Below are 25,618 nucleotides of genomic sequence, written 5' to 3'. Positions count from 1 at the left end.
CAGAGATTAGGTGATGGAAGAGAAGGCAGGTCAGAAGCAAATCCCAGTTACTGTAATGCATATTGATTTCACAGCATTAAAGGAATGGGGCTGATAGATACATTAGTCTTCCCATGTTGTTTGAGATGTTGCACTGATCAGTGGAATGGGTTTTATAAATACTCAAGTGAAAATGGAATTCTTAAAAATCATGAATTCACCGCACTAGCTCCAACTTATCATTTTAAATGCACTGGTGATCAAAGTCATTTCTATGCATCATTGAACTTCAGTTAATGAGTCCGTATTCCATCAATAGCCTTTAACTACTTTAATATTGCAGGCCACTTCCTCAGATAACTAACATCAGCTCACAGATGTTGTGCGAAAGACACGTCCTTCTTTATTTAAAGGCTTGGTTGTTACAGTGGTCACTCTATTATGAAAGGGCTGCATGTGCGCTTCCCAGCCAACATCTCTGGTTGGGACTTTCGATCAAGAATGATAGCTAACCTTCCCTCTACCTTGCCCAAGTGCCCTGGGGTTCATGGTAACATTCCAACTAAGAACACTCCCAATGACATTAGTTAACTCAGGCACTACCTTTCTGGCGTGGCTCTATTGCAGCACACAGCACATTTACACATTGAGCTAAACAAGGACTTCCTGAAAAGCTTAAAAAAAGCTGACTTATCTGGCTGAACACAGAATAAAACAATTACAGTTTCTATTTAAAGAAAAGTGAAGGAATGCATTTGTGGAGCATCATATTACCTTTCTCACAAACACCTCTGAGCACATGAATAATATATATTTATAGAGTGCCTTCAATACAAAGAAACATTCTGAGTGACTTCCTGTAGTTATGAGGAATATTGACACAAAGCCAGAGCAAATAAAAGCTAGGATTTGAGAGCTGCTCAAAAATATAGCTTTTGAGGAGGAGGAAAGGCTTTGTTGGTGGGGTAATGGGTGAATGAAGGATGAAAACTTCCAAATCATAGAGCAGAGGAAACTGGAAACTCTGCCACCAACAGTGTACAGTGGGAACACAGAGATGATCAGATTCAGAGGAATACAGCATCCTAGAAAATATATTGGCCATGAGGACCACGAGGGATCACTTATTTTATTTCCCCAATTAAGGGGCAATTTAGCACGGCCAATTCACCTACCCTGCACATCTTTGGGTTGTGGGGTGAGACTCACTCAGAAAGGGGGAGAATGTGCAAACTCCACAGAGATAGTGACCCAGGGCCATGATCGAACCCGGGTCCTCGGCGCCGTGAGGCAGCGCTGCTAATCACTGGGCTACCGTGCCGCCCTAAGGGATCACTCATTAATCTCCCCATGAGGCTCGTGGAGTATGAGTTCCCATAGTAACAACATACGGAGGACCGTCCAGCTGGGACACGTTACCGAGCCCTTTAAATACTGTGTCAGACCCGGACCAGAGTCCTGTCAGTCCCAGGCTGGGACACTTGTGTTGTACAGTGCGAGTGCAGCTGTACTTTGGAGTTTAAAATAAATTTAGTTAAGCATTTGTCTTCGTGTCTCCTGGATTATTACAGCCTAGAGACAGGTAAGTGCTAGGCTATGGAGGGGGCTTATAGACAAGAACAAAAATTAAAAATTTAGTGCATTATCAGTCAACAATGATTGAGGTGATGGACAGGATAATTGAGCAGATTGTAATTATTCTTCCTGATCTAAATAAGCGCATAAATTACTAGATTTATTGAATTCAGTTATTCAATTTCATAATCTGCTGGGATTTAGACATTAGATTGCTCATCTGCCATTACCATTAAACTAAAATACCACTCTAACTACTTGGCACATCCCATAAATTGAACTGAAGATCCCCTAGGGTGCACTGATCTTCTACCCGCCCCAGGGAGGCGGTCAACTAATTGAAGCACATGAGCCCACTATTGGAATCATTAAGTGGCCTGTTTGCATTTTGCTGGTCGCAGAGAGAACCAGCCTCGTGGGGAGCTGCCCCTTAATGGAGGTGACCTCCATGCATGTCCAGGAAGCCAATAGATCCAGAGCCTCCATATATCAATGAGGAAGTTATTGCCAGTAAAGGCTATCGCCAGGCAATATGGGGGGGGGGGGGGGGGGGGGGGGGGGTGGCTGGCAGCTTGACCCATGGATTTTATTTTTGTACGGGCCTCTTCGGGCCTCTTGACTGTTCGAGCTGCCACAGCAGTGTCAACCTTTCCCGTTGGGACAGCCAAAGCTTCGGACCTGCAGGTGCAATGATTGGATCAGCTGCATCCACATCCTGCCCACCGATGATGGGCCCAAAAGAGATCAACTAGGACACCATCTCTGGTAAAATAGCTGAGCTGGTCCTGCAGCTGGAAAGAGCGGGTTTGGGACCCCTATTTGATCCTTAAGTCAATGTCCTAAAGCCAGTGGGAAAACTCAGCCCAGTCAGAGTCATATAATGAATTAATAGTTAAATAGTGATGATGCATTATAGAGATTAATTTATGTATGAAAAGCCTGCACTAATGGAATGTACCTATTATGCATAGTTTCCTACATTACAACAGTGACGAGGCTTTATAAGTATTTCATTGACATTAAAGTGCCTTGGATGTCCTGGAGTGGTGAAGCATTATATAAATGCAAGGCCTTCTTTTTATAATCATACAAATGTCATTAGCAATTTTTTCATCATAACTTAGATTCCTTGAAGCAGAGCAATGTTTGAACTTTCAAATCTCAATTTATGTCACGTGTACCTAACAGTTTTAGCTCTGCTAAACCTTGAGTTCTCATACCAGAGTCTCCAGAAAGAGCTTAGCTAAGTGGAACTTTAAGCTGGCTGGACTTGGAACAAGGCCAACTTCTTCAAATTTATTTTTCCCAACATTCCTCTGGAAATTTTAAGGTGCGATGGAATACAATTTATAACTAAAATTACAGTTGAGTCATCGAAATGTAGCCAAGAGCATTTCCTACGCTCAGTGTATTTATCTCACCATAGGCAGATCAAATATGTATCTAAGTCACAGGTTTACTTGCTGTTTTGATCAGTGAGAGTTTGGTCAAACTTGAATTAAAATCAATTAAGGTGCTGCCCAAATATATTTCAATGTGGGCAGAATATTTACAACAATTTTCAAATCATAACTTCTTGTGATGCACTATTATCTAAGAAGGAACAAGGATTCCTGTTTCCTTTTGTAAATAAGTTTGGGATATTCAGAGATTCTTTCCCCATCTGACTCGTATTAAAAAGGGAAAAGCTTGACTTACATATTGTAAATGGATTGGGGGTATTCCAAAACATACTATGGGCATTTGGGGAAAATAAACTTGGGGGGATTCGCGCATAGATCGAGGGACTGGGACTGACTGGATTCTCCTACAGAGAGCTGTCATGGACTTAATGGGCCAAATGGTCTTCTCCTGTGCTGCAATTACTCTTTGCTCAAATTCCACCTGCATGTGTAGATGCACATATGAGTAAAAGTACATCCACATATGCACACATTCAATTCAGAAACAAATGGCTGGAAGTCCTGTCAGCTCAAAACTAAATGACCAATTTGAAAATGTTCATACTTCACCTGATCATCTAATGGCAGTTCACAGAAAGCTGGAATGTATTTTGCCCATTCCACCAAAACCAGCAACTGTTCCTTCATCGATTCACAGACATCGCTAATACTAGCAATTTTCTTGGTGGCAATGTCTGTGCTTCCTGAAGAAACTGAGAAGGTGATCTGCTGAGGAAGGAAAACCAGGACCAAATTAAATTACAACTCAGGAAATGTTAATTGTTTTCACAAGCAGTTGCTGTTCCCAGAACACGATCCAAAGAATCATTCATGCAGATAATTAAAAAAAACCAAATGAGATTATTTTTGCCTCACTTGTGACTAATGTGAATGGAAATGCGCAGCCTGTTGTTTGTCCACCATCAATGAGATTCTAAAAGAACCTGCAAACAGGTTCCTGAATTCTGAAAAAGATTCATGTTTTTAGTAGCACGATACCATTGAAAAATAAAACATGGAGCCAGGAAAATCAGTCAAGCAAAAAAGTGTTTTGTTTGTAAAGAATGTCATAAAATCATGCCATGCGAAGTCTTTGAAAGTTAATTAACTTTTTGTGAAAAAGCTTTGGAACATTTAATGCTGAGCACCAGTTCCCCATTTTTTAAGTGTAGTCCATTAAAAAAGATTCATTGTTTTGTTTGTCTTAAATGCATTTTTATTGGTATGTGTTGTTAAAAAACAATTCTCAGGTCGCATATTAATCGAAAGCACCTATTATTTCCTTGTCATGATAAAAGCCAAATGTCTGACTTCATTCAAAATTATGCTGCGAATATTAATTGTCCAGCTTCAAAAAGTAAAACAAAAGGATATTAGGATCTTGGTGATGGTATATCCTGGCTAAGCATTTCATGATAAATCAACAATGATCAACTTATACAGTAGCTACTCAGCATGTTACACAACTGTATTTCTCCAAAAGTTACATATTATGCTGCCAATTTCAAGCCAGCAAATCACAATGATTTAACTCATGGTGGTATTCTGTTGTCAGAGTGCAATACAATATGAAGTTCAAACTGTAATTTGATATATTTTTTGCTTTGGGAACAAGATGTGTGCACATTAAAAAGGTTGTGTGTAATGTGGCTAACTGCGCTTTTCTTCTACTGACAAAAGAGCTTCATGCAGAGTTATTTCTAACGCATTCATTTTACTGCCCTGTCACTGTTGACAATCCTGCTGTCGGCGACTGAGAGAGATGAGGTGGTGCGGCTGTCTACAGCGGTCACATGCCCCACCAACAGAAGAAGAGGTTTTCTGTGGGCACCTCAGGAGGAAACACTGACTTCAACGATAATATAAGCAGAATTGGTCTGTTTGTCAGAGGTGGAGGTGGTCATGTCTGTATAGGTCAGCAAGGCACTGATGTGCTTTCCAGCAATTATATTCTTCCACCAGCCATAAGGGAAAATATACTGACTAGGTACCAAGCTATATTCACAAAGTAACACAACTGTGCTTGTACTTATGTTGTGGAACCTGCCACTCAATGGGCTGGATTCTCCATTCTGGAGACTAAGTGGAGATTCACTACTAGTCTCCACTGGCATTGGAGCAGCGCCCAGGTCCAATCCCTTTCCTTTACCATTGAGTTACCATTTTGCGTGGCAGCCCAATAACGAGGCCCAGCAGTGGTCACCCATCCCCTGGCATAAGCCAAATTATCTCCCCCCCTCCCCACTGACAGGTATGGGCATCCTCCGCCCCCCCCCCCCCCCCCCCCCCCCCCCCCCCCCCCCCCCCCCCCCCCCCCCCCCCCAGGGTGACCTGATCCCTCAAAGCTCCCCAGACCCCTTACTAGATGCCTCCCAGCCTCCCCATCATACTCCCTCATCAGAGCCCCCCCATCAGAAACCCCCCCAACAGAGACCCCCATCAGATCCCCATCAGAAACCCCCCACAGAGACCTCCATCATCGCTCCTAAAGTGAAACTGACAGTAACGTTGGAGTCTGCACATGAGCAGCTAGAAGTGGAATTCTACAAGTTGGTGTCAGTGTATGCTTCTCTCAAGGTTGTTCTGTAGATGTCCCGCAGACTGCAATCAAAGGGACATCTATAAATTCCAATGTTGTTAGTCTCACTGTAAAAATCTTTGAAAGAATTGCACCTTTTTTGAATGAAGAATAATTGAGTTTAAGAGGATCTGCTACCTTCACAATTAATGCTAAACAGCTTCACTGACCCTGAAAAACAAATTTTACATTTGTAGGATGTCAGATTTCTCCACAATGACAAAAATGTACATGCATTTTATTTGTTTTAAAGTTTTGTCACCTTTATTTTAACTTCCATATTAATTCAATTATAATTATTCATTTAATCTGAAAATCAAATTAAGAGTGAAGATTATTAACTGCTGTTAACTTCCCGGTTTGCTGTGCGTGAATACTTCAATGTGATTGGCTCCCTGTTCACTTGGTGACATCACTACTGCTGCTTCCTAAAACATCCTGTTGACTTGGCACCAGATTTAAGTTGCTGTTGAGAAAGAGGAAAGCCCACACCACAGAGATTGCTGGATCTTTACAAGTATCTTTCTCTGAGGGCAGTGGCAAGCTCGCTGTCTTCATCGCTGACCCCAAAATCTGGCCTATTATGACTGCCACTGTTTCCAACTGCCAAAAACATTAGGCAGCAACATCAACCAACAAAGTGGTCTGCAATATAAATGCACTAGTCAAAAATCCATGCTAACCTAGGGCCAGAGTTTTGTTACTGAGGTAGGTAGTCCAAGTCGGTAAGTTTTCCAACTCGGCAAATACACCTTGGTTTAAAGGGCCCTGTTAGATCCAATTGTTGCTCTGGAGAGGCAGGAGTGTAATCAAGTCGGGCGTATGAACACCTGAAGCAGATCGTAAGTAGTAGATTGATCGGCATTTGTCAATGTGGGCTGATTAGAAGGCCCTCTTTGGTTCTCTGCAACTTTATCCCAGTTGATTTAGAAGCTTTAAGACCCTCTAATTCTCACTTCTCACCTCCCCACCCACCGCTTCATGTCAATTCATTCTTTCCTCCTACCCCACCCTCCCAATATCTCCTTATAACATTCATGGCCCCTCCATGCCAATGAATCCCCCCTCACTCCCCATGTACTCTCAAAACCCTTGACAACTCCATAGCCAGTTACCCAATATCCACCATAGGGAGGCTTCGAGAGTCATGTGGAGTTGAAAAAGAACCTCTAACAATCTAGTATGCTCATTCATCAATACTTGAAAAACTCCAATTCATGAAACCCATTCAAAATTTTAAAAATTTTATCCCTTATAAAAACAAACTTCCATTCAGATCCCACATCAAAGGCAACTAATCCTTCAATAACCTCATTAAACAATCAAACTATGAACTCAGAACTCCCCTGCTGAGATAATTGTAGCCTTTAAAACTGAGCCATGCATTTGTAATGACATAATAATAATCCTTGGGAAATAGGAACAAGAACTTTATTAAAATTGCAGAAAACAGATGGTATTTCTTTCTAACCTACACCTGTTCTGGCCTGTCATTCAAAGCAGTCCAGCAGACTGTTTTTTAACACACTGACAGTTTCAGCCTATTTTTATTCAAGTTTAAAAAACTTCAATGCTGCACTTAAACAAACTTTATACACTCTACAAGTGCATTTATGCTTACCCCATCAATTCATGATTTCTGCTCAAGTTTAAATGGACCTGCTGACTTCTGGTTCTCCTACTATGTGAATAATGCTATGCCCTCTCCCTGCCAGCAAAAGATGAATTGGAAATGGGGCATCCATCTGCATCCGAGTCTCATTCACCATTTTTAAAGGTCGGGCCCTTGGTCGCTTTTAATACAGTAACATATCACCAAGCAATTCAATTATGTACGATCTACTCTTTGTCATAGGATGCTGCAACTGTAAACAAATTTAAGGAGGAGATGGGTTTTCAATTAGTTACGGGATGAAGGGTTATGGGGTGGGAGCAGAAACGTGGACCTGAGGCCACGATGAGGTCAGCCATGACGTATTGAACAATGGAGCAGGCTCGATGGGCTGAATTGCCTACCCCTGCCCCTGGTTCTTAGGTTTTTATGTCGACTGAAAAATAATGAGATCAAATGTTAAAATATTTGAGAAATGTGTCTTCGAATCCTGATTAATAAAATGGCAAAAATATTCCTTAGGAGTTCTCCTGATCAGTCATGATATAATTTTGATGAAAAATTGATGAAATTCTGTTTATTGTGCAACCTGAATGTCTGCTGACACCATTATGATTGCTAATCCAAAGAACCCAAAGAGCAATTCCCAGAATTTGTACTGCCTGAAGGATGAATTTTGACAATGCAAGACAAAAGAAAATGAGGAATGAGACAAAAGAGGGATTCAAATTTGTGGACTGCCCTACCTGATGAGAAAGAACTTCAGCCTGAGCCAGTGTGTTGATGGAGGTTGAACTGCTGCCTTCATAGTTACTTCTTCTGTTACTTATTCGATCCCGCTCATTTTGTACAGCTGAGGAAGAAACATTTTTGTTATACAGTATAGCAAAGCTCTGAAAACAAGAGTATCTTTTGCACATAGCTGAGTAATAAAATATATCCCAGTTATAATGAAGCTTCATCTCCCAAGTGGCTTGACAGTTGTTAATGTGGAGCACTGTCTTCACACAGAGCTAATCACTACAATTATGTGCTCCATCAGCTTTGAAGGTATTTTAATTATCCATTCTTTGGAATTCTGATATTGTCCCTCTTTGCTGGTCATAATATCAATCTGTTCTGTAAAACCATTATTTACACATAACTGCAATTTTTGCACTCAAGCTTACAACATGGTTTAAGGTCAACTTTGTCCGCACGCTGTAACTGTGTGCTGTTCCTGCGTAAATTTGGGGAAGATTTCTACTGAAACAGCATTGCTATGCTATTCCTCACAGCAACATTATGACTGTGTAATCAGCAGCAGCAATGGAGGAAATGAATGATTCCATTCAGAACTGAATGTTCCTAACTTGTGGTCATGGGCACAAGATGACTGCTAGATATAACAAGTCTCATTGAATAAATAAAACCTGTGCCCAGCCTTTTTGTTGAGACTAGAATCTGCTTAGTACAGGTACAAGCCACACCTTACCCTCCCCTTAACTATCTTATTTTAACTGGAACAAATGAGACCAACTCTGTTGCCAAGGTGAAGCGTTTAAAGAACAATATCCTTTTGTGGTATTTTAAAATAAAAGAATAAATCTTTTTCAGTAAAATTATGTGGATTGTCAATCAAAAAACTGGCTTAGATGTAGCAAGAAATGATGCAGAGTCTCCCAGTTAGGAAAGGTCAGATCTTTTGCACAAAACCAAACAGTATGTTTGACCAAACTAATGACAAAATGAACATCAGGATTATATTCCTTCCATGAATTGGCTTACATTCAATTTATCTAAAAGGCCAAATTAATCTCCATTTTAATATGGCCAGTGTCTGGCCTTGCCATCCCTGCTGAAGATGTGGAACTTATTGCAACACTCTTTCTCAGTTTGGGGGGGGGGGGGGGGGGGGGACAGAATTGGCTCTGTGCTGGTGCCACCCCATCCAGGTCTGTAAATCTGTCCGTCTCTGACCTTATGAGTAGCAGCTTAAAGCAAGTGGAAGTGGTGATCGGCAGAATGGCAAAAAGACAGGAATTGAAAAATCTCCAGGCTCTTCCTTTTCAGGAACTTTTATCTCTTTCAAACATCAAATTCAATTTATACAATTGTTGAAATTCCAATCTAGTTTCCAAATACCGACTGGTCATCTGGTGTTTTGATCTGCAGTATTTGAATTTGAATAAACAGTTTCACAGATTAAGGCTTATGGCAATTATTTATATCAGCTCAAACGTATATTAAACACCCCTAATAACAAGTACATTACAACCAATATACATTTACTGCTGGCCTTCAAATAGAATTTTATTTCACAGGATGGAAAGCACCAAACAACATTAGAAACTGTTCCTGTATTATCTGCTTTGTATGATATGTCAGTACATTACAATGTACTCAATAATTAAAGGATATTTGGTGGACCGTAAATACAACATATAGGTAATGTGTTGGTCAAACAGTTCTGAAAACAAACAATAGGTTTGCATCTATAATTCTTTGACCCAGAATTCTAATGCCTCAAAATTGCAAATTCTCTTCGGGTGGGAGGTGTCTGTCGCTCGATGACAAAGGTCAGGAATATGCGCGTGTACTTCACTGTGCTCTTAGAATTGGAATGGTTGATTATGCCTGACCGCCATGCGACAATCCACTTGCCAAGTCCTCATTAGCCTCATTTGAAGATGTCAAACTTAGAACAAGTGGCAAGCACCAATAGATTAGAAATGAAAAACTGACTAAATTTAGAAAAGTGCATTTGTAAATATATTATCTAACATAATTACAAAAATTGTTCTTTGAGACTCCCAGATGGGAAGGAAGCAGAGCACGGCAGGCTGCTGCCGGACCGCTTTCTCTGACGTCTCGAGCGATGACAGCAATATCCACACGGCTCACTTTGGACATTACTGAACTGGCAGTGGTGGTAGAGGAGGTGGTCCCGCATGGGGCTCAGGACTCGCTCGGTCATCAGAGTGGCAGCCATGGAACCGCCTCATCCTTTTGGGCTGTACGGAGGAGGGCGGGGAGGAGGAGTACGGGGCAGCATGGTTGGCAATGGTGCCAAGCATGGCAACAGGGGAAATGCAGGAGGTCCCGGAAGCGGCGGTGGACCTGATTTGGTGGGTAACAATTACCAGGAAACAGAAGGAGGAGGAGGGCTGGGCGCCCAGGAGCTGCAGCTCTACCTGGGCTTGAGGGTGGCATCACAGTCCACCTCACTGCTACTTCAGCTAGGACCACACTGGTTCAAACGCTCAATAATTTCAAGTGTCCAATTTGTTCAGAATCTGTACCTTCTGAAGAGGTGGAGATGCACTTTATAGTGTGTCTCATTGGTACATAGGAACATAGGAATTAGGTGCAGAAGTAAGCACTATCGGGCAGCGAGTTCCAAAAACTTACCCCCTCTGCAAGAAGCAGTTCCTCCTCATCTCAGTTCTAAATCTACTGCCTCTCAACCTATATCTATGGCCTCTCGTTCTAGATTGCCCCACAAGGGGGAACATTTGGTCTATGTCTACTTTATCAATCAGATCCCCTCTCATTCTTCTAAACTCCAGCAAGTATAAGCCCAAACTGTTTAATCTCTTTCACAAACCATGACTCTCCGACAACGGTGGTGTCATACCTGCCCATGTGAAACATTAGTGCTTCATTAGCACTTGAATTCTGAGATAGCGCCGGAGCGTGGCGACTTTCGTCGAGCTCTCCCCAACAGATATTCTTCCTACATCTATTATAGCTATTATTTCTGGTATGTTCTATGTATTCAAGTGTGGAACGATATGCCTGTACTGTACAGTTTTCATTGTACCTCGGTACACGTGACAATAAATAAATAAAATTAAATAAAATTAAATAAATCAAGTTTCCTGGAATTTCACTGGCACCACATATAAGTTCAGCTATCTGTGGTCACGTAAGGTGCAGCAATGGCCAAGATCAGCTATTTTTGAAAGTGAGGAGTTCCTGAAAAAGAAGAGCCTGGAAATTTTTCAATTCCTGAACTTTTCCATTATGCCAACCATCACCTATATACTTGCTTTGGGCTGCTTCTTACAGGGTCAGAGACAGACAGATTTACAAACCTGGATGGAAGTGGCACTAGCACTGACTGCAAATTCTGTCCCCGCTCAAAACTAAGGAATATTGCTGCAACAGGTTCCACATCTTCAGCAGGGTTGGCAAGACAACACAATGGCCACTTGCCCTTTTCTACCTTGCCCATGATAGACTTTATCACAATTGGTAATTTTTCAAAGTAGCACTTGCAGAGCTAATCCTTCACAATGTTCATTGGTTAAATGGAGCTCCACCTCAGCATCTTGCACCTTGACTTCCCATCTCTCCTCACAGTTAATTATACGCACTTTCCACTTTTTTAACAGCATTATAACCTCATATCCTTTACTTCACCTCGCTCACACCACTTCAGGCACATTCCTCAAATGCCAGCCTTACCCTCATTCATTTTATCTTCTTGCAGGACAAATTGTTACACAATGCAAGTCAAACACAAGCTGAAAGGGCTTCTCCACCTCTAAGCCCCTCATCAGTCACCTTGGCAATCAGGAAGAGTCAGGCAGATACAACCTTCCGATCCTTTCTTTGATTTCTCAATCTCAATGGGGCTGATGCAGTCATTTTTTGCTTATTTCCAGTTTGTTCACAAATCCACCATAGCAATGGATCATGCACCAGAGAAGGAAGATGATAAGGATGGGCAGAATTCTCCCATGCTCCATTGGTGGCTTCAATGCTGGGTGGAGGAGGGGGGGTAATTCAAGGGAGTGTAAAATTTGGTTTCACACCGGCGTGAATTTCGCGCAGTGTTTTTCACTGATGCACATCATCGCCGATCAGGAATCCCACTGGAGGCTGGCATCAAACTGATTTGCATTCCGCTAATGGGATGCAGATGAAGGCCCGACCGGAATCTTCGCACCACGCCAGATTGTCCATGACGCCAGCAGAAAATTATACCAGTCCAAAGCACGTCTGGAACAAGGCTGGGTTCAGGTGTTGAGACTCACCTGAACAATGCCTGGGGCTACTTCTGATGTTCAGAATGGAGGTTGGTGACCCTGAACCTCAGAACACCACATCAATGGGTGATGGGGGGTAGGGGGGGGGGGGGGGGAATCTACAAGTGGGTCTTGCAGCTTCAGTGTCATCAAGGAGGTCCATTTGCCAATCTTAGATTGTTCCTGGAGATCCACCTTCTGCCATAAAAGTATTCCCAGAGATCCATCTTCATCTTCATTCTGCAATGGAGGGTCAGTGATGTAGGGCACGTTTTCAATATGGCACCCAGACACAATGGAGGACTATGCATCATCAGGCCTACCCTGCCATGGAATACGACGCAAAACATCTGGTTACATAATTAACAAGGTCGGGGCCAGAAGATGTGGCATGGTCTCCTACCAATCTCCGCAGTGGGAAACATTCCACGTTCCCATCCCACCACAGGACTTCATCCCAGATGGGAGAATTCCACCCGATGATGCTGAACAAAAACAAATCCAGCCGGGTGGAAATCCTCATAGCTCTGGGTCGTTTGGTGACATCCGGCCAACAGTCTAGTTGGCCTGGCCTCAGTCTCCTCCAGAAAGGCTTGGAGTTCTTAATGAGTGAAGTTGCAGATTATTTTATTCTTTGACTTGCTGCTGTGAACTGCTGCACTCTTGGAATAGATGGGAGAAAGTAATAAAAATAATGATAACTTATGCAGTAAACATAGCAGTGAGTGAAGTGAAAGAGCCAAGCAGTGCTCCTCTTTTACCCGTTTGTCCCCATTCTGCTTTTGATGACTTCAGGCTAAACTGTCTACTTAGAAGCTGAATGGAAGTTTCCAGGTTCAGCCGCTAATACCTGTTTGTATCAATACCTGCACCAATGGGAATGCAAGTGAGAGTTGCAAAAAACTCATAGATAACTCCCTCTGGAGGCCATCGGTAAACTTAGCAACAACTTTCTTGAAGGCACAACATTGGAGTGAGACATTTTGGAAAACTTAGGCCACCGATTCATCTGATCACTGATTGTTAATCTTACCTTCCTTTTTCATGCCAGCTCGAAAACATTTCTTCAATCTGCAATATCTGCACTGATTCCTCTTGTCTTTGTCAACAACACATTGCCGATTAAACCTGAGGGGGTCACACAGTAAATTATTGTCAAACAATGAACCAGAACATATAGTCAGGGTTGTCATTAAGATTTTAAAATGTTAAGTTCCTGTTCCCTATTTCTAAACAGGTGAATGCACCGGCAAAAGCTGCAATGGACAAATATGAGAATGGAGGTTGTCCCCTGTATATGTAAACAAGGTAAAACGTAGAGCAGTATGACACAGAAGTGGTCTATGTTACCCAAATAACTTGGAGGAGCTAGTGCAAGCTCCAGATTGAGTGCGGAACTTAACGATCATAAAGGTAAATGGTTAGTAGCATTGTCATCATCAACAGAGCATAAACATAAAAAGAAATTAAATTGCAGATTAGAGTTCAAAAAATCCCAGTAGTGATGCAATATTAAAATTAAGGATGTCGCAGACAAATAAACTGGAAATGAAATGTTGTTGGTAAGTAAGTACAATTAAGTGTTTAGGTGTAGGACAGACAATATGCCATAGAAAGGAGCCATTCGCCTGTCTGAATCTTCACTAATTTTATGTTTAAAGTCAAAACTGACATATGTCAATGCAGTTATGAAACAAATGGGAGGAAGTGTAACCAGAAGAAGTCCATGCCACATAGGAAAGGAATACTTCATTTATCTGTGAGACAGAAGGGTGTTCAGACTTTGAATATAAAAGGGCTCACACGTATGGTTATGCCGGATATTAATGATGCTCCATTCTGTGGACGTTGGGGGTGAAATACAACTTTGACAGTACTGCAAAATGAGGGATAGCTGATTGGCTGTTGGTTAATCACCCAGCTGATTCTGCTTTGTGTTTGAGTAAAGTAGGGGCGGCACGGTGCACAGTGGTTAGCACAGCTGCCTCAAAGCTCCAGGGACCCGGGTTCAATTCCAGGCTTGGGTAACTATCTGTGTGGAATTTGTACTTTCTCCCTGTGTCTGCATGGGTTTCCTCTGGTTGTTCCAATTTCCTCCTACAGGCCAAAGACGGGCATGTCAGGTGGATTGGCCATAGTAAATTTACCCCATAGTGTACAGGTTAGGTGGGGGTACGGAGATAGGCTGGGGGAATAGGTCTGGATAGGGGGTGCTCTTTTGGAGGGTCGATGCAGACCCAATGAGCTGAATGGCCTCCTTCTGCACTGTAGAGATTCTATGATTCTATGTATGGAAACAAAAATAGGCAAATAATATAATGGTTCACTGATATTTGTTTTGCATCCCCTCTGAAGTTGAATTTTACTCCCTTTGTTGCATCAAATGTCCAAATATAATAATAATAATCTTTATTGTCACAAGTAGGCTTACATTAACGCTGCAATGGAGTTACTGTGAACATCCCCTAGTCGCCACATTACGGCACCTGTTCGGGTACACTGAGGGAGAATTCAGAATGTCCAATTCACCTAACAGCACATCTTTCAGGACTTGTGGGAGGAAACCGGAGCACCAGGAGGAAACTCACGATGCAGACACAGGAAGAATGTGCAGACTCCACACAGACAGTGACCCAAACCGGGAATTGTACCTGGGACCCTGGAGCTGTGAAGCAACAGTGCTAACCACTGTGAAACCGTGCTGCCCGTATATTGATTATTATATAAGGGCAGAATATTTAATGTAATGACAATGTAAATAAATAAAGGGCTTACAATATTCCAATCGCTCTCTTCACAGAGCAAGGAGAAATTAGTGGTCTACTGCAGTGTTTTCAAATGTTTTTACACTTCTGTGCATGCGCACCGATGAGCAGCATGCATTTGCAGTGCGCCCGCATTTTTTTATATGGTCGCTCCATCATTCTGAAGGCAGCTTGCAGCCGGCATTGTTAAAAACCAGCTGCTGTGCTCAAATTTGCGCAATCGGGAGCCCGTGACGGACAGCTTCACGACCATCCCAACACCCGCCACGACCCATCCGCGGGTCAGGACTCCGCTTTGAAAATGCCTGGTCTATGGGGCAAAACCCCACTGAATGATGCAGCAACACACATACACAGAGGAACATGATAGTGAAGTGGAGAAGATAATGCAGCATGACTGATGGAGTTGATGTGCATAACTTCACATTTTCTACATTATATTCTATCTGCCAAGTTTTTGCGCACTCATTTAACCTGTCTATATTCCTCTCTAAATTATTTGTGTCAGCCTCACCAGTTGCCTGCCCACCTATTTCGAAAGGTCTTTCAAAGAGTCCATGCCTCCTCGATCGGCTGAATGGCCTTCTTCTGCACTGGAGGGATTCTATGATTCTATTTTTGTCTCATCCGCAAAGTTAGCCATCGTACATTCATTTCCCTCATCCAAGTCATTAATGTACACTGTAAGTAATTGTGGCCCCAGCACTTATCCCAGAGGCACACCACTAGTTATAGGTCACCATCTTGAAAATGCCCATCTCTTCTCAATTCTCTGTCTTCTAATAGTTAGGCAATCCTCTATCCATGATAATATACTATCCCCAAAACCATGGACTCTAATCTACTTAAGGAGCCTTTTGTGCATTACCTTATCTAGTATATCACATCTACCGGTTCCCCTTTATCCATGCCGCTTGCTACTATCTCAAAGAATAAATTTGCTGGGCATGATTTCCCCTTCATGAAGCTATGCTGACTTTGCTTGATTATCAGGGGCGGGATTCTCCGAACCCCGCTGGGTCGGAGAATCCCCGGGGGGAGGCATGAATCTCGCTCTGACTCTGGCTGCCGAATTCTCCGCCGTCGGTTTCAGGCAAGGGCGGGGTTCATGCCACGCCGGTCGGGGGCCGTTGGCAGTGCCCCCCCCCCCCCCCCCCGGGAATTCTCCGGGTCCTGATGGGCCGAGTGGCCTCCCGTTTTCGGCCAGTGCCGCCGGCGTGAAATGGACATGGTCCCACACGGCAGGACCCAGCTGGTAGGCCGTCTAGTGGAGTCCTCGGGGGGACGCGGGAAGATCCGGCCTCGGGGGGGGGGGGGGGGGGGGGGGGAGGCGGTTCCCCCATGGTGACCTGGCCCGCAATCGGGGCCCACCGATCTGCGGGCAGGCCTGTGCCATGAGGGTACTCTTGCGTTCCGCGCCGGCCTCTGTGGGGCTCTCCCATGGCCGGCACGGAGAAGAATCCCTCTGGGCATGAGCAAGAACACGCCGGTGGTTCTGCGCATGCGGGGGACCACGGCAGCCTTTCAGCGCCAGTTGGCGCGGCGCCAACCCCTCCGCTGCCGGCCTAGTCCCCGGAAGTGCATAGGATTCTGCAACGTCCGGGTGGCCCGACGCGGGATTGCTTCGGGCCGTTCTTGCCGTCTGTGTCGGGCCATCCTGCCAATTGCGGAAGAATCCCGCCCATTGTGTATTTCTAAATGCTCAGCTGTTACATCATTTATAATGGATTCTAACATTTTCTCAATCACAGATGTTAAGCTAACTGTCCTATCGTTACACTGTTTTTTGTTTCCCTCCCTTTATGAACAAGAGTGTTATATTAGCGGTTTTCCAATCCTCTGGGACTTGCCAGAATTTATGGATTGTTGGACGAATACTACCAGTGCATCCACTGGGTGAGATCTACCATTGTGGACGGGATCAGTTCCAGGCAAATCTGCATATTAGAGTGAGACTGCTAGTCTCATTCTAATATGCATTCCCGAGATCTAACCAAGGCGGAATCTAATCCACTCACCTTGGAGATCTTGGGCGAGTGGCGTTCAGTACTGGTCTCCACAAATGGGGACCAGACACTCTTGGGCATCTCCCAGGAGATCGGATGCCCCCAAGTGCTTATCCTTTGGGCGGGGTGGTACCCTGGAACTGTTTGTGACACCTGGATACCCTGGCACTGCCTTTAGGGTACTAACCTGGCACTGCCAAGGTGGCACCAACAGGGGAACTTCCAGGATGCCAAGCTGGTGTTTCCAAGGTGGCACTGCCAGGGTGCCAGGCTCGTTCTTGGAACGATCATATCAAATCGCATCAAACTTGAGGGTAACAGTGGGCTCAATTATCACTGGTAGTGCCTTTAGTCTCTGGTCTACAATGCATGACACAGTCATAGATTCCCAATTCAATGAGCTGCCTTCTTTAACACATTCCTTCCAGATTGCATCACTATGTCTCTGAAATCTTTCGTACTTTCTTCCTCTTTTACACATGGATTCAATCTGGTTCCTTTATACTAAGTACACCCTTTTTGTGCATTGTTGTCAAAGCTAGGCATGGTGGGGAGAATCTTATCAGAATTTGGCAAAATGTCAGGTTCACATAGAAAACTGTCATGGAACTCCACAAGCAGGATTTCTCACTGAATCTTGAGCCTCTTTGCCAAAACAAAGTGAGTGGACATGGTTTGTGCCATCACTCTGGTGGTGCGGGAGAGCTGGAAACTGGCTCCACACAAATCGGGCGCCATATTTAAAGGGCACCCTGACCAGCACTGCAATGCAACAACCTCCAGCGCACATAACGGAAGTCTCAGCATCTGTTGTCCCCCAACCCCCCAACATTTATTCTGAGCACCCCCTCGCCCCCACATTCTTCGCTGGCATCCCCACCCTGAATCTCCATTTTCCCACCATCAACCACACATCAAAGCATTCCCCCACGGGTCTCCCACTAGGGTCCGCTCCTGGCACTGACCCTGGCACTGCCAGCGCCAATCTGGCAATGCAAATCTGTGCCAGATCACGTCCTTCCAATCTCGTAAGGCTATGCGTAACTCTGCGGCCCCAGAGTGTGCCTCTTGACTGCCTCACACCTGGTCCAACCTGTTATAAACATTGCCGACGTCAAAACTCGCTGAGTTTTCAATGTAGCGTAAGGTGGGATCATTTGGCATCTGGGGCAGCTAAGTACTTTGAAATAAATTAAAATTTATTAAAATATTGTGTACTTCCTTTGTGGATGTGAATCTTACAACTTCATTGGCAATGGGAAGGTGAAATTGGGAAATGCAATCTCTTCAGCAAAAATCATATTTCCTGATTCGCGCAAGATTTCCCGCCCTCACCACTGATCTCTCGGGTGGCGAGGGTGGCCGCTGCCCAGTATTGAGGAATGGTCGAAGTGCACGAGGGCCTGAGGATGATTTATGCAGACTTATGTTCTATTGTTATGGCTATACGCCATTCATGGTATTCAGTTGTTATACATGGCACAGCACCAACAAAGATGGGAGGTAACAGAAAACCTAAAGATGTAGCACCCAAGCCCATTACTAAGTGGCATAAGGGAATTTGAAGAGGAGTCGGAAACAAAGCGATCTAGTTTTACTGAGAATGCTAAACTTGTGTCAAAAAGAGGTGGGGGAGCAGAGGAGGTTGCAGATTAGACATGTGAGCCAAATATAGAGATATTTCGAGTAACAAACAGCAGTTGACAAGGTATTGTTTAACGCTAATACATATTCATCAGGGAATATGAAGGAAGAGAAGTAATGGAAATATAAGACAAATGATTATTTCTCCGCACAGCACAACATGGAAAGTTCTGAGAACCACTTGTGGGTCGATTACTGAAACCATCAGCATTGTGCGTGGAAAATAAAGAACAGTATAGAAAAAGGAATAGTGTCTCAGCCACAGACAATGGTAAAAGTCTTACTTATTCAGCCAATTCAGAATAAAATGCACAATTGTGATCACAGTACAATACCCAAACATTGAGAGTTTTGGGGTTGAATAATTAAATTGATAACCTATATTGGTTAGTGATTTAATGGCCGCAAGCTGCCCACTGAGAATGCGTGCGTGTCAGTTAGATTGCATGAGGGCAAAATCAGGAACCACGCCTGACGCCAAGCGGTTTGCGATCTAATCGGCCCTGCTCCTGATGGTGGGTTCTGGACCCCGCCTAGGTGTGGTGAGAAACCAATAATCACCAATTAAGCCCAACGTGGGCAGCATGGCTAGCACAGTGGCTAGCACCGTTGCTTCACAGCTCCATGGTCACAGGTTCGATTCCCGGCTTGGGTCACTGTCTGTGCAGAGTCTGCACGTTCTCCCCGTGTCTGCGTGGGTTTCCTCCGAGTGCTCCGGTTTCCTCCCACAGTCCAAAGATGTGGTTAGATGGATTGGCCAGGCTAAATTGCCCTTAGTGTCTAAAATGGTTAGGCGGGGTCACTGGGTTACAGGGATAGGGTGGAGGCCTAGGGTGCTCTTTCCAAGGCCGGTGCAGACTCGATGGATCGAATGGCCTCCTTTTGAACTGTAAATTTTATGATTCTATGAATCTCCATATTATTAATAAGATGGACGCCCTATCTAAGAGCCTCATGGGATCTAACCGACTCCCCAGTGACAGATCACGCGGACGCCAATTAGTGCACCTTTTTAAAAACGTGAAGCTGGCGGAATGGTTGCTGTGGGGACCCGAGGAAGTGAATAACCATCGTTGCTCCCAGGCAATGAGCCTGGGGGCACAGGGGCTGCCACCCCAGTGCTCAAGGGGAGTGGGGGGATACCTCAGGGAGAGAGCCTCAGTCGGGGTGGGTCGTCATCAGTGGGGTCAGTGGAGACTGGGTGGAGGGTGGGTGCCACAGTGCCCGTGGGTCTGCCATGCCACCCCTGAATTGTGTGTACCCATTACAGGGGCAAACCCAGCCCCTGCCTGTCTGTCCCACTGACTACCGATAATTCTCACTGACTGTGGAGGCCTCTGGCCATGGGGCTAAAGGCTATTGTGACGAGGGAATTGGCAATTGTAGTTAAGTGAGCACGTCACAGATCCCAAGTGGATTCCAATGGGTAGATGTGCCATGGAGCATGCGGAAGATATTGCCTAGCATCCCATTCAAACCGTGATGCCTGGACACTGTGCCCGAAAACAGCAAGAAGCAACAACAGCAGGATGCAGCAGCCAACATCTGAACACCCAGGGGCTGGGCCCCAGCACCAGAGACATCTCCGCCAACGGAGGATGGGCGTGTGCACAGTGAGGGGACCCGCCCCCGGTCCAGGTAACGTTACGTGCGGATATCTGGAGTACAGGGTGTGGGGTCCGGTAACCAGCGGCAATTTACTGTCCGTGCATTGTGGACCACATTGATGCTGCTGTCGAGGTGACAGAGAATTGCGATGTGGCGTCAAATAATAATAATCTTTATTGTCACAAGTAGGCTTAAATTAACACTGCAATGAAGTTACTGTGAAAAGCCCCTAGTCGCCACGTTCCAGCGCCAATTTGTTTTTAAATACATCAATGTCCTTGCCATCCTTTAGCTCTGTAACCTCCTCCAGCCCTACAACCCTCCAAGATAACTATGCACCTAAGATGCTGCTCTCTTGTACATCCCCTATTTTAATCACTCCACCATTGGTGGCCATACTTTTAGATGCCAAGCGCCATACGCACTGAATTCCATTCCTAATCCACTCTTCCCCTTTCCTCCTTCATGGCACTCCTTAAAATCTATCGATTTGACCAAGCTTTTGGTCATCCGCCTTAACATCGCCTTAGGCGACTTAGAATCAAATTTCAGAAAGCAGCTTGGGATGTGTAACTTGTGCAAGACACAATAAATAGAGCTGAATTCTCCATTCTGGAGACTACGCGTTGACACCGGCGTCAAAATGGTGGAGTTTTACTCCTGAAAATCCTGGATCAAAGGGACATGAATTCCCAGCCCTGCAGGGGGCTAGCAGGGGCCCGGAGTATATCTCGCAGTTTCTGCTGCAGATACGGACGTTCGGGTCAGAGGCCGCACATGCGCACGGCGGCAGCCTCCAGCCTCCTTCATGGCGGACTCGGACCGCGGAGATAGACCCACAAAGGTGACCCCCGATCGGCTGCGCGCCTGACCCTCTAACCGTCCACAATCATTCCCCGGCTGCCTATAAGGTCCCTTGTGGTCTCTGATCGGCCCGCCCCAAACAGAGCCGCCACGGACTGAGTCCACAGCCGCCATGCGAGTATCACGACTTGCTGGACCAGGTTAGTTCCACGCTGTCGGGCATTCGGCCGGTCGGGGGCAGAGAATGTCGGAGCGGGCCTCTGGCAATGGCCCCCAGGGGAGTGGTGTACTCCCCGGTGACGCGTTTTGCAGCCCCCGGAGAATCACCGACATGGCGCCGGTCCAGATTTCCGCGTAAAAAAGGAATTCTCCGCCCCTGCACTGGAGCAAAGGTGCGGAGAATCCAGCCCATAAAGTGTGTTGACATTGGTGTTTGTACATCTCTCACATCCCATTTCTAATCCTGAAATGCAGTAGTAGCTCAGTCGAGCAACCATTCTTCTTGTGGAAAGTAGACAGAGGGTGTAGTCTATATTTGGGCCCGTGGCCCAATATGACCTGCATCTGATCCTATATCCATTCAACATTATCACATTCACACCATCTGAACCTGCAAGGCTGACCACTACTCTGATTCAGCCGAAGGACAACTGCAGCTCCCCACAGCCAGTGTGTAGACTATACATTGAGCTACAATCTTTTGTAGGTCTGAAAAGTCCATTCAGCTGCATACCTAAAATCTACTCCCTATCCAAAGGTTAAGCAATAAGATTAATATAAATCGTATATGTAATTTGTGGTGATATGCATCACTGTAAATACACAAGGGGTTAATGTAAACACACTATGACTAAGTAAACACTAGAGAGAGCACCAGAGACGTCATGACATGCAGACTTACAGCTAATGAACACATAGAATAGGACACGACCAATGGGCTGTCAAGACACCCAGAGGTGACACTACCACAAGGGGGCATTACACAACCCATGTAAAAGGACAGGGCACACATGCTCTGTCTCTTTCCACAGGCAACACTTAGAGAGTGGGACAGGGGCAGATGAGAAGCATCACACCCACCACATGGCTTAGAACAAACTGGTTAGTTAGACTGAGTTACTATAGCAAGATTAGCAGGAGAGTCGAACTCATAGAGAACTGTGCTAATGGTTCAATAAATCACACTGAACTTACTTCTGGAGTATCATTTGTTCAAAGCTGCATCAAGTTGCAGCCTGTGTTATTCGAGAGTACGTAACACAACATGATACCAATAGTGCCTGTTGAATCTATATATTTCAACTCAGCAAGATCCGTGACTACCAGCAACAGCACCCAGGCAAGATGATCGCGATTCCAGTTCCTCAGCAGCTCAGGTACCATGGCAATCTCAGTGCCAACTGGCGTGCATTCAAGCAGAGATTTGAGATTCACATGGTAGCATCCGACCTAGATGGCATGGCCGATGCTGAGAAGATAGATCTTCCACTCACCATTGCGGGTGAAAGTGCAACAGAAATCTTTAACTCCTTCAAGTACTCCAAAGGGCAGGACTAGAGAGACTTCCAATCAGTCCTGGACAAGTTTGAAAACTACTGTGAGGTGAACTCAACAGAAAATCGGTAAAACTGGCGCCTATACTCACCACCAGGCAAAGGTAGGCTTGCAACAGAAGCAAACAGCAATTTTGATTCGCAGCCATCTTGCGCAAGGAGCCGCACATGCACAGTTACCGAGAAGACGCGATCCGGCAAACCAGTGTTATGCGCATGCGTGTGAAGCTGTGCATGCGCAGTTCTGAAAAATGCGCACAGTAAAGGAAATTCCATTTACGCATGCACGTGAAGCCGCGCATGCGCAGTTGCGAAAAGAGCACACAGTGAAGGAAAAGCGATCTGCGCATGTGCAATCCATTCCTATGCTCTACTTCACAAGCGTCATGACGTCAGAGGCCCTGGACCACGCCCACTGAAAGGGAAAATGTCCGAAAATAGTGAAAAAAAAATTTAAAGCCAGAAAACAATTCTTTCAGCTGGAACAACAGCAGAATGCCTGAACTTCGACCAGTAGCTGAAAGTAACCTCCGCATAACTCTGCAACAAGCAGTTAGCACTGCCCTGAGAGATGATTTAGTCCTTGAAGACTACGATTCAGACGATGATTTCAACGTTGGACGTGGCAACCTCAATACCAAATCCGAACCGCAACAAGATGTACATTGAAGAATCCGACACAGTCATGGACGTGTTCTTCGGATTTGAGGATCCTCAGCCCAGCAGAGACGACATCCCGACCCAGGAGTACAGAATTTTGCTGAGGCCTGACGCCAAGAGACAGAGAGCGGTACAAGCCCACAGAGAGCGGCCTGACGCCAAGAGAGTGGTCCACAGACCACAAAGAGTCCCCGAATCAATACAGAGAGTGGTCCACGCACCACGAAGAGTCCCCGACTCCGCACAGAAAGCGATGACAGACTCCACAGCTAGACCACGGAATGTCTCCACACAGAGAGCGGACAGACTCCACAACGAGACCACTGCATGACTCCACACAGGGAACACAGAAAGAGTCCACAGCGAGTCCACTGCACGACTCCACACAGGGAATGATGCCAGACTCCACAGGGAGAGCGATACAAACCTCCACAGCGAGCTCGTTGACAGAATCTATGATGGAAGCAATGCAAGACTCCAAAGCGCAGTCTTTGCATGAACAAGACCATGAGGTCTAGCAACCTTATCTGAGCAACCAGCAGCAGATGATGCAAGTCTGCCATGCTCAAGTGCACAGCAAGATGACTATGACGGTGTGCCATGCTCACGTGAACAACAAAAAGACTCTGGCAGTCTACCCAGCTCATCTAACCGACATGAAGACAATGGAGGTCGACCCACTGTATGTGTGATAAGTGACAAAGGCTTCACAATTCCCATACAAGATGTGCGACATCTCAGCAAGACTGACAGATCTCAGCTAGTATGTACAGAGGCACTCGACAATCAAAGTGAGGCTACAGGGGCAGTTTAGCACTCTGGGCTAAATCGCTGGCTTTGAAAGCAGACCAAGGCAGGCCAGCAGCATGGTTCGATTCTCGTAACAGCCTCCCTGAACAGGCTCCGGAATGTGGTGACTAGGGGCTTTTCACAGTAACTTCATTGAAGCCTACTCGTGACAATAAGCGATTTTCAGTTTTCATTACTAGTGACTCCAGTGACATCACATTAATTCAAACCTCATCTACTCGAGCCTCTCCACAAGAACCTGAAATGACTCTAGACAGGGAGCATCAAGAAACCAAAGATGATTCAAGTGAACCGGACATGACTCCAGACGTTGAGTGCCGAGGAATCAGAGGCGGCACGCTCAATGAAACAGCAGATGCCACGAAGGACACTGACAGAAGTTACTTTGTGAAGGACTCGAATTCTCCACTCGGTGTGGTCAATGAGCGCAACAAACACAACAAAACAAACAAAAACAACAACAAAGGTAACAACAAGAAGCGTACCAGAGGCAACAAACACATCAACAAGCACGTCAATAACAGCAATGATGACAACAATAGAACAACAACTGGTACGACATGGTACAACTCTGCCCATGAAAGACAATATTACTGCTCAGCTCAGAACAATGGCGAGAGGGCAAACACACCATGGCATGTCAACGCATCTTACCAATCCACGTTTGCTACACTTCGGACAAACAAGCTTACAGGAAAGATGTCAACAAGAATTGCTACCGCAAACAAAAAAAAGAGTCTACCTCAGACAATGAAGTGATTTGACCATTTGAACACCTCCTGATGACTTCTTGGTTACGTAAACATCAAGACACTGACGGCGTTCACAAAGGGATGACAACATTACCATCAACACTTCCATAACAGCACAAGAAAGCCACTCGACTGTAAATTCATGAACTTTGGACTCATAACTACTATTTGATCTTGTATCGTCATCACAGTCATCATAACTTGTACATGTCATCACTTATTTATCTGTTTTTGTTCAATTTTTCTTGAAACACTGTACAGAAAATATGTAACACGGAAAAAGGGGGGATATGGTGATATGCATCACTGTAAATTTACAAGGGGTTAGTGTAAATACACTACAACTCAGTAAACACTAGAGGGAGCACCAGAAACATCATGCAGACACACAGCTATTGAACACATAGAATAGGACATGACCACTGGCAGTCAAGACACCCAGAGGTGACACTACCGCAAGGGGGTATTACACAACCCATATAAAAGGACAGGGCACACATGCTCTGTCTCTTTCCACAGGCGACACTTAGAGAGTAGGACAGGAACAGATCAGAAGCATCACACCCACCACATGGCTTAGAGCAGACTGGTTAGTTAGACTGAGTTACTATAGCAGGATTAGCAGGAGAGTCGAACTCATAGAGAACTGTGCTAATGGTTCAATAAATCACATTGAACCTACTTCAAAGTCTGGAGTACCTTTTGTTCAAAGCTGCATCGAGTTGCAGCCTGTGTTATCCCAGAGTACATAACACATCATAATTAATCAGTAATGGTTGAAACAAAACATCGTTATGCCATGAAAATAAATCCGACCA

The 25,618-nt window shown here is 44.9% G+C and overlaps 1 protein-coding gene across 4 annotated transcripts in view; it reads right to left on the bottom strand.

Annotated features, from left to right (window-relative positions):
• LOC119972627 (hepatocyte nuclear factor 4-gamma-like) overlaps positions 1-25,618 on the bottom strand; it is a 200,756-nt gene that overhangs the window by 31,115 nt on the left and 144,023 nt on the right. For 3 of the 4 annotated variants that reach the window (XM_038809643.1, XM_038809644.1, XM_038809641.1), the window contains exons 3-5: positions 13,232-13,326; positions 7,933-8,039; positions 3,567-3,725 (exon numbers count right to left, since the gene is read on the bottom strand). In XM_038809643.1, the coding sequence (XP_038665571.1) occupies positions 3,567-3,725; positions 7,933-8,039; positions 13,232-13,326 (361 nt within the window). The remainder of the gene's footprint in view (positions 1-3,566; positions 3,726-7,932; positions 8,040-13,231; positions 13,327-25,618) is intronic. The other variant, XM_038809642.1, reaches the window with a different exon arrangement.

Source organism: Scyliorhinus canicula, chromosome 10 (assembly GCF_902713615.1).
Source record: "Scyliorhinus canicula chromosome 10, sScyCan1.1, whole genome shotgun sequence".
In the NCBI taxonomy this organism is placed as follows: Eukaryota; Metazoa; Chordata; class Chondrichthyes; order Carcharhiniformes; family Scyliorhinidae; genus Scyliorhinus; species Scyliorhinus canicula.
Note: the sequence above shows the minus strand (reverse complement) of the source record. Positions and strands in the feature narration are given on the sequence as shown.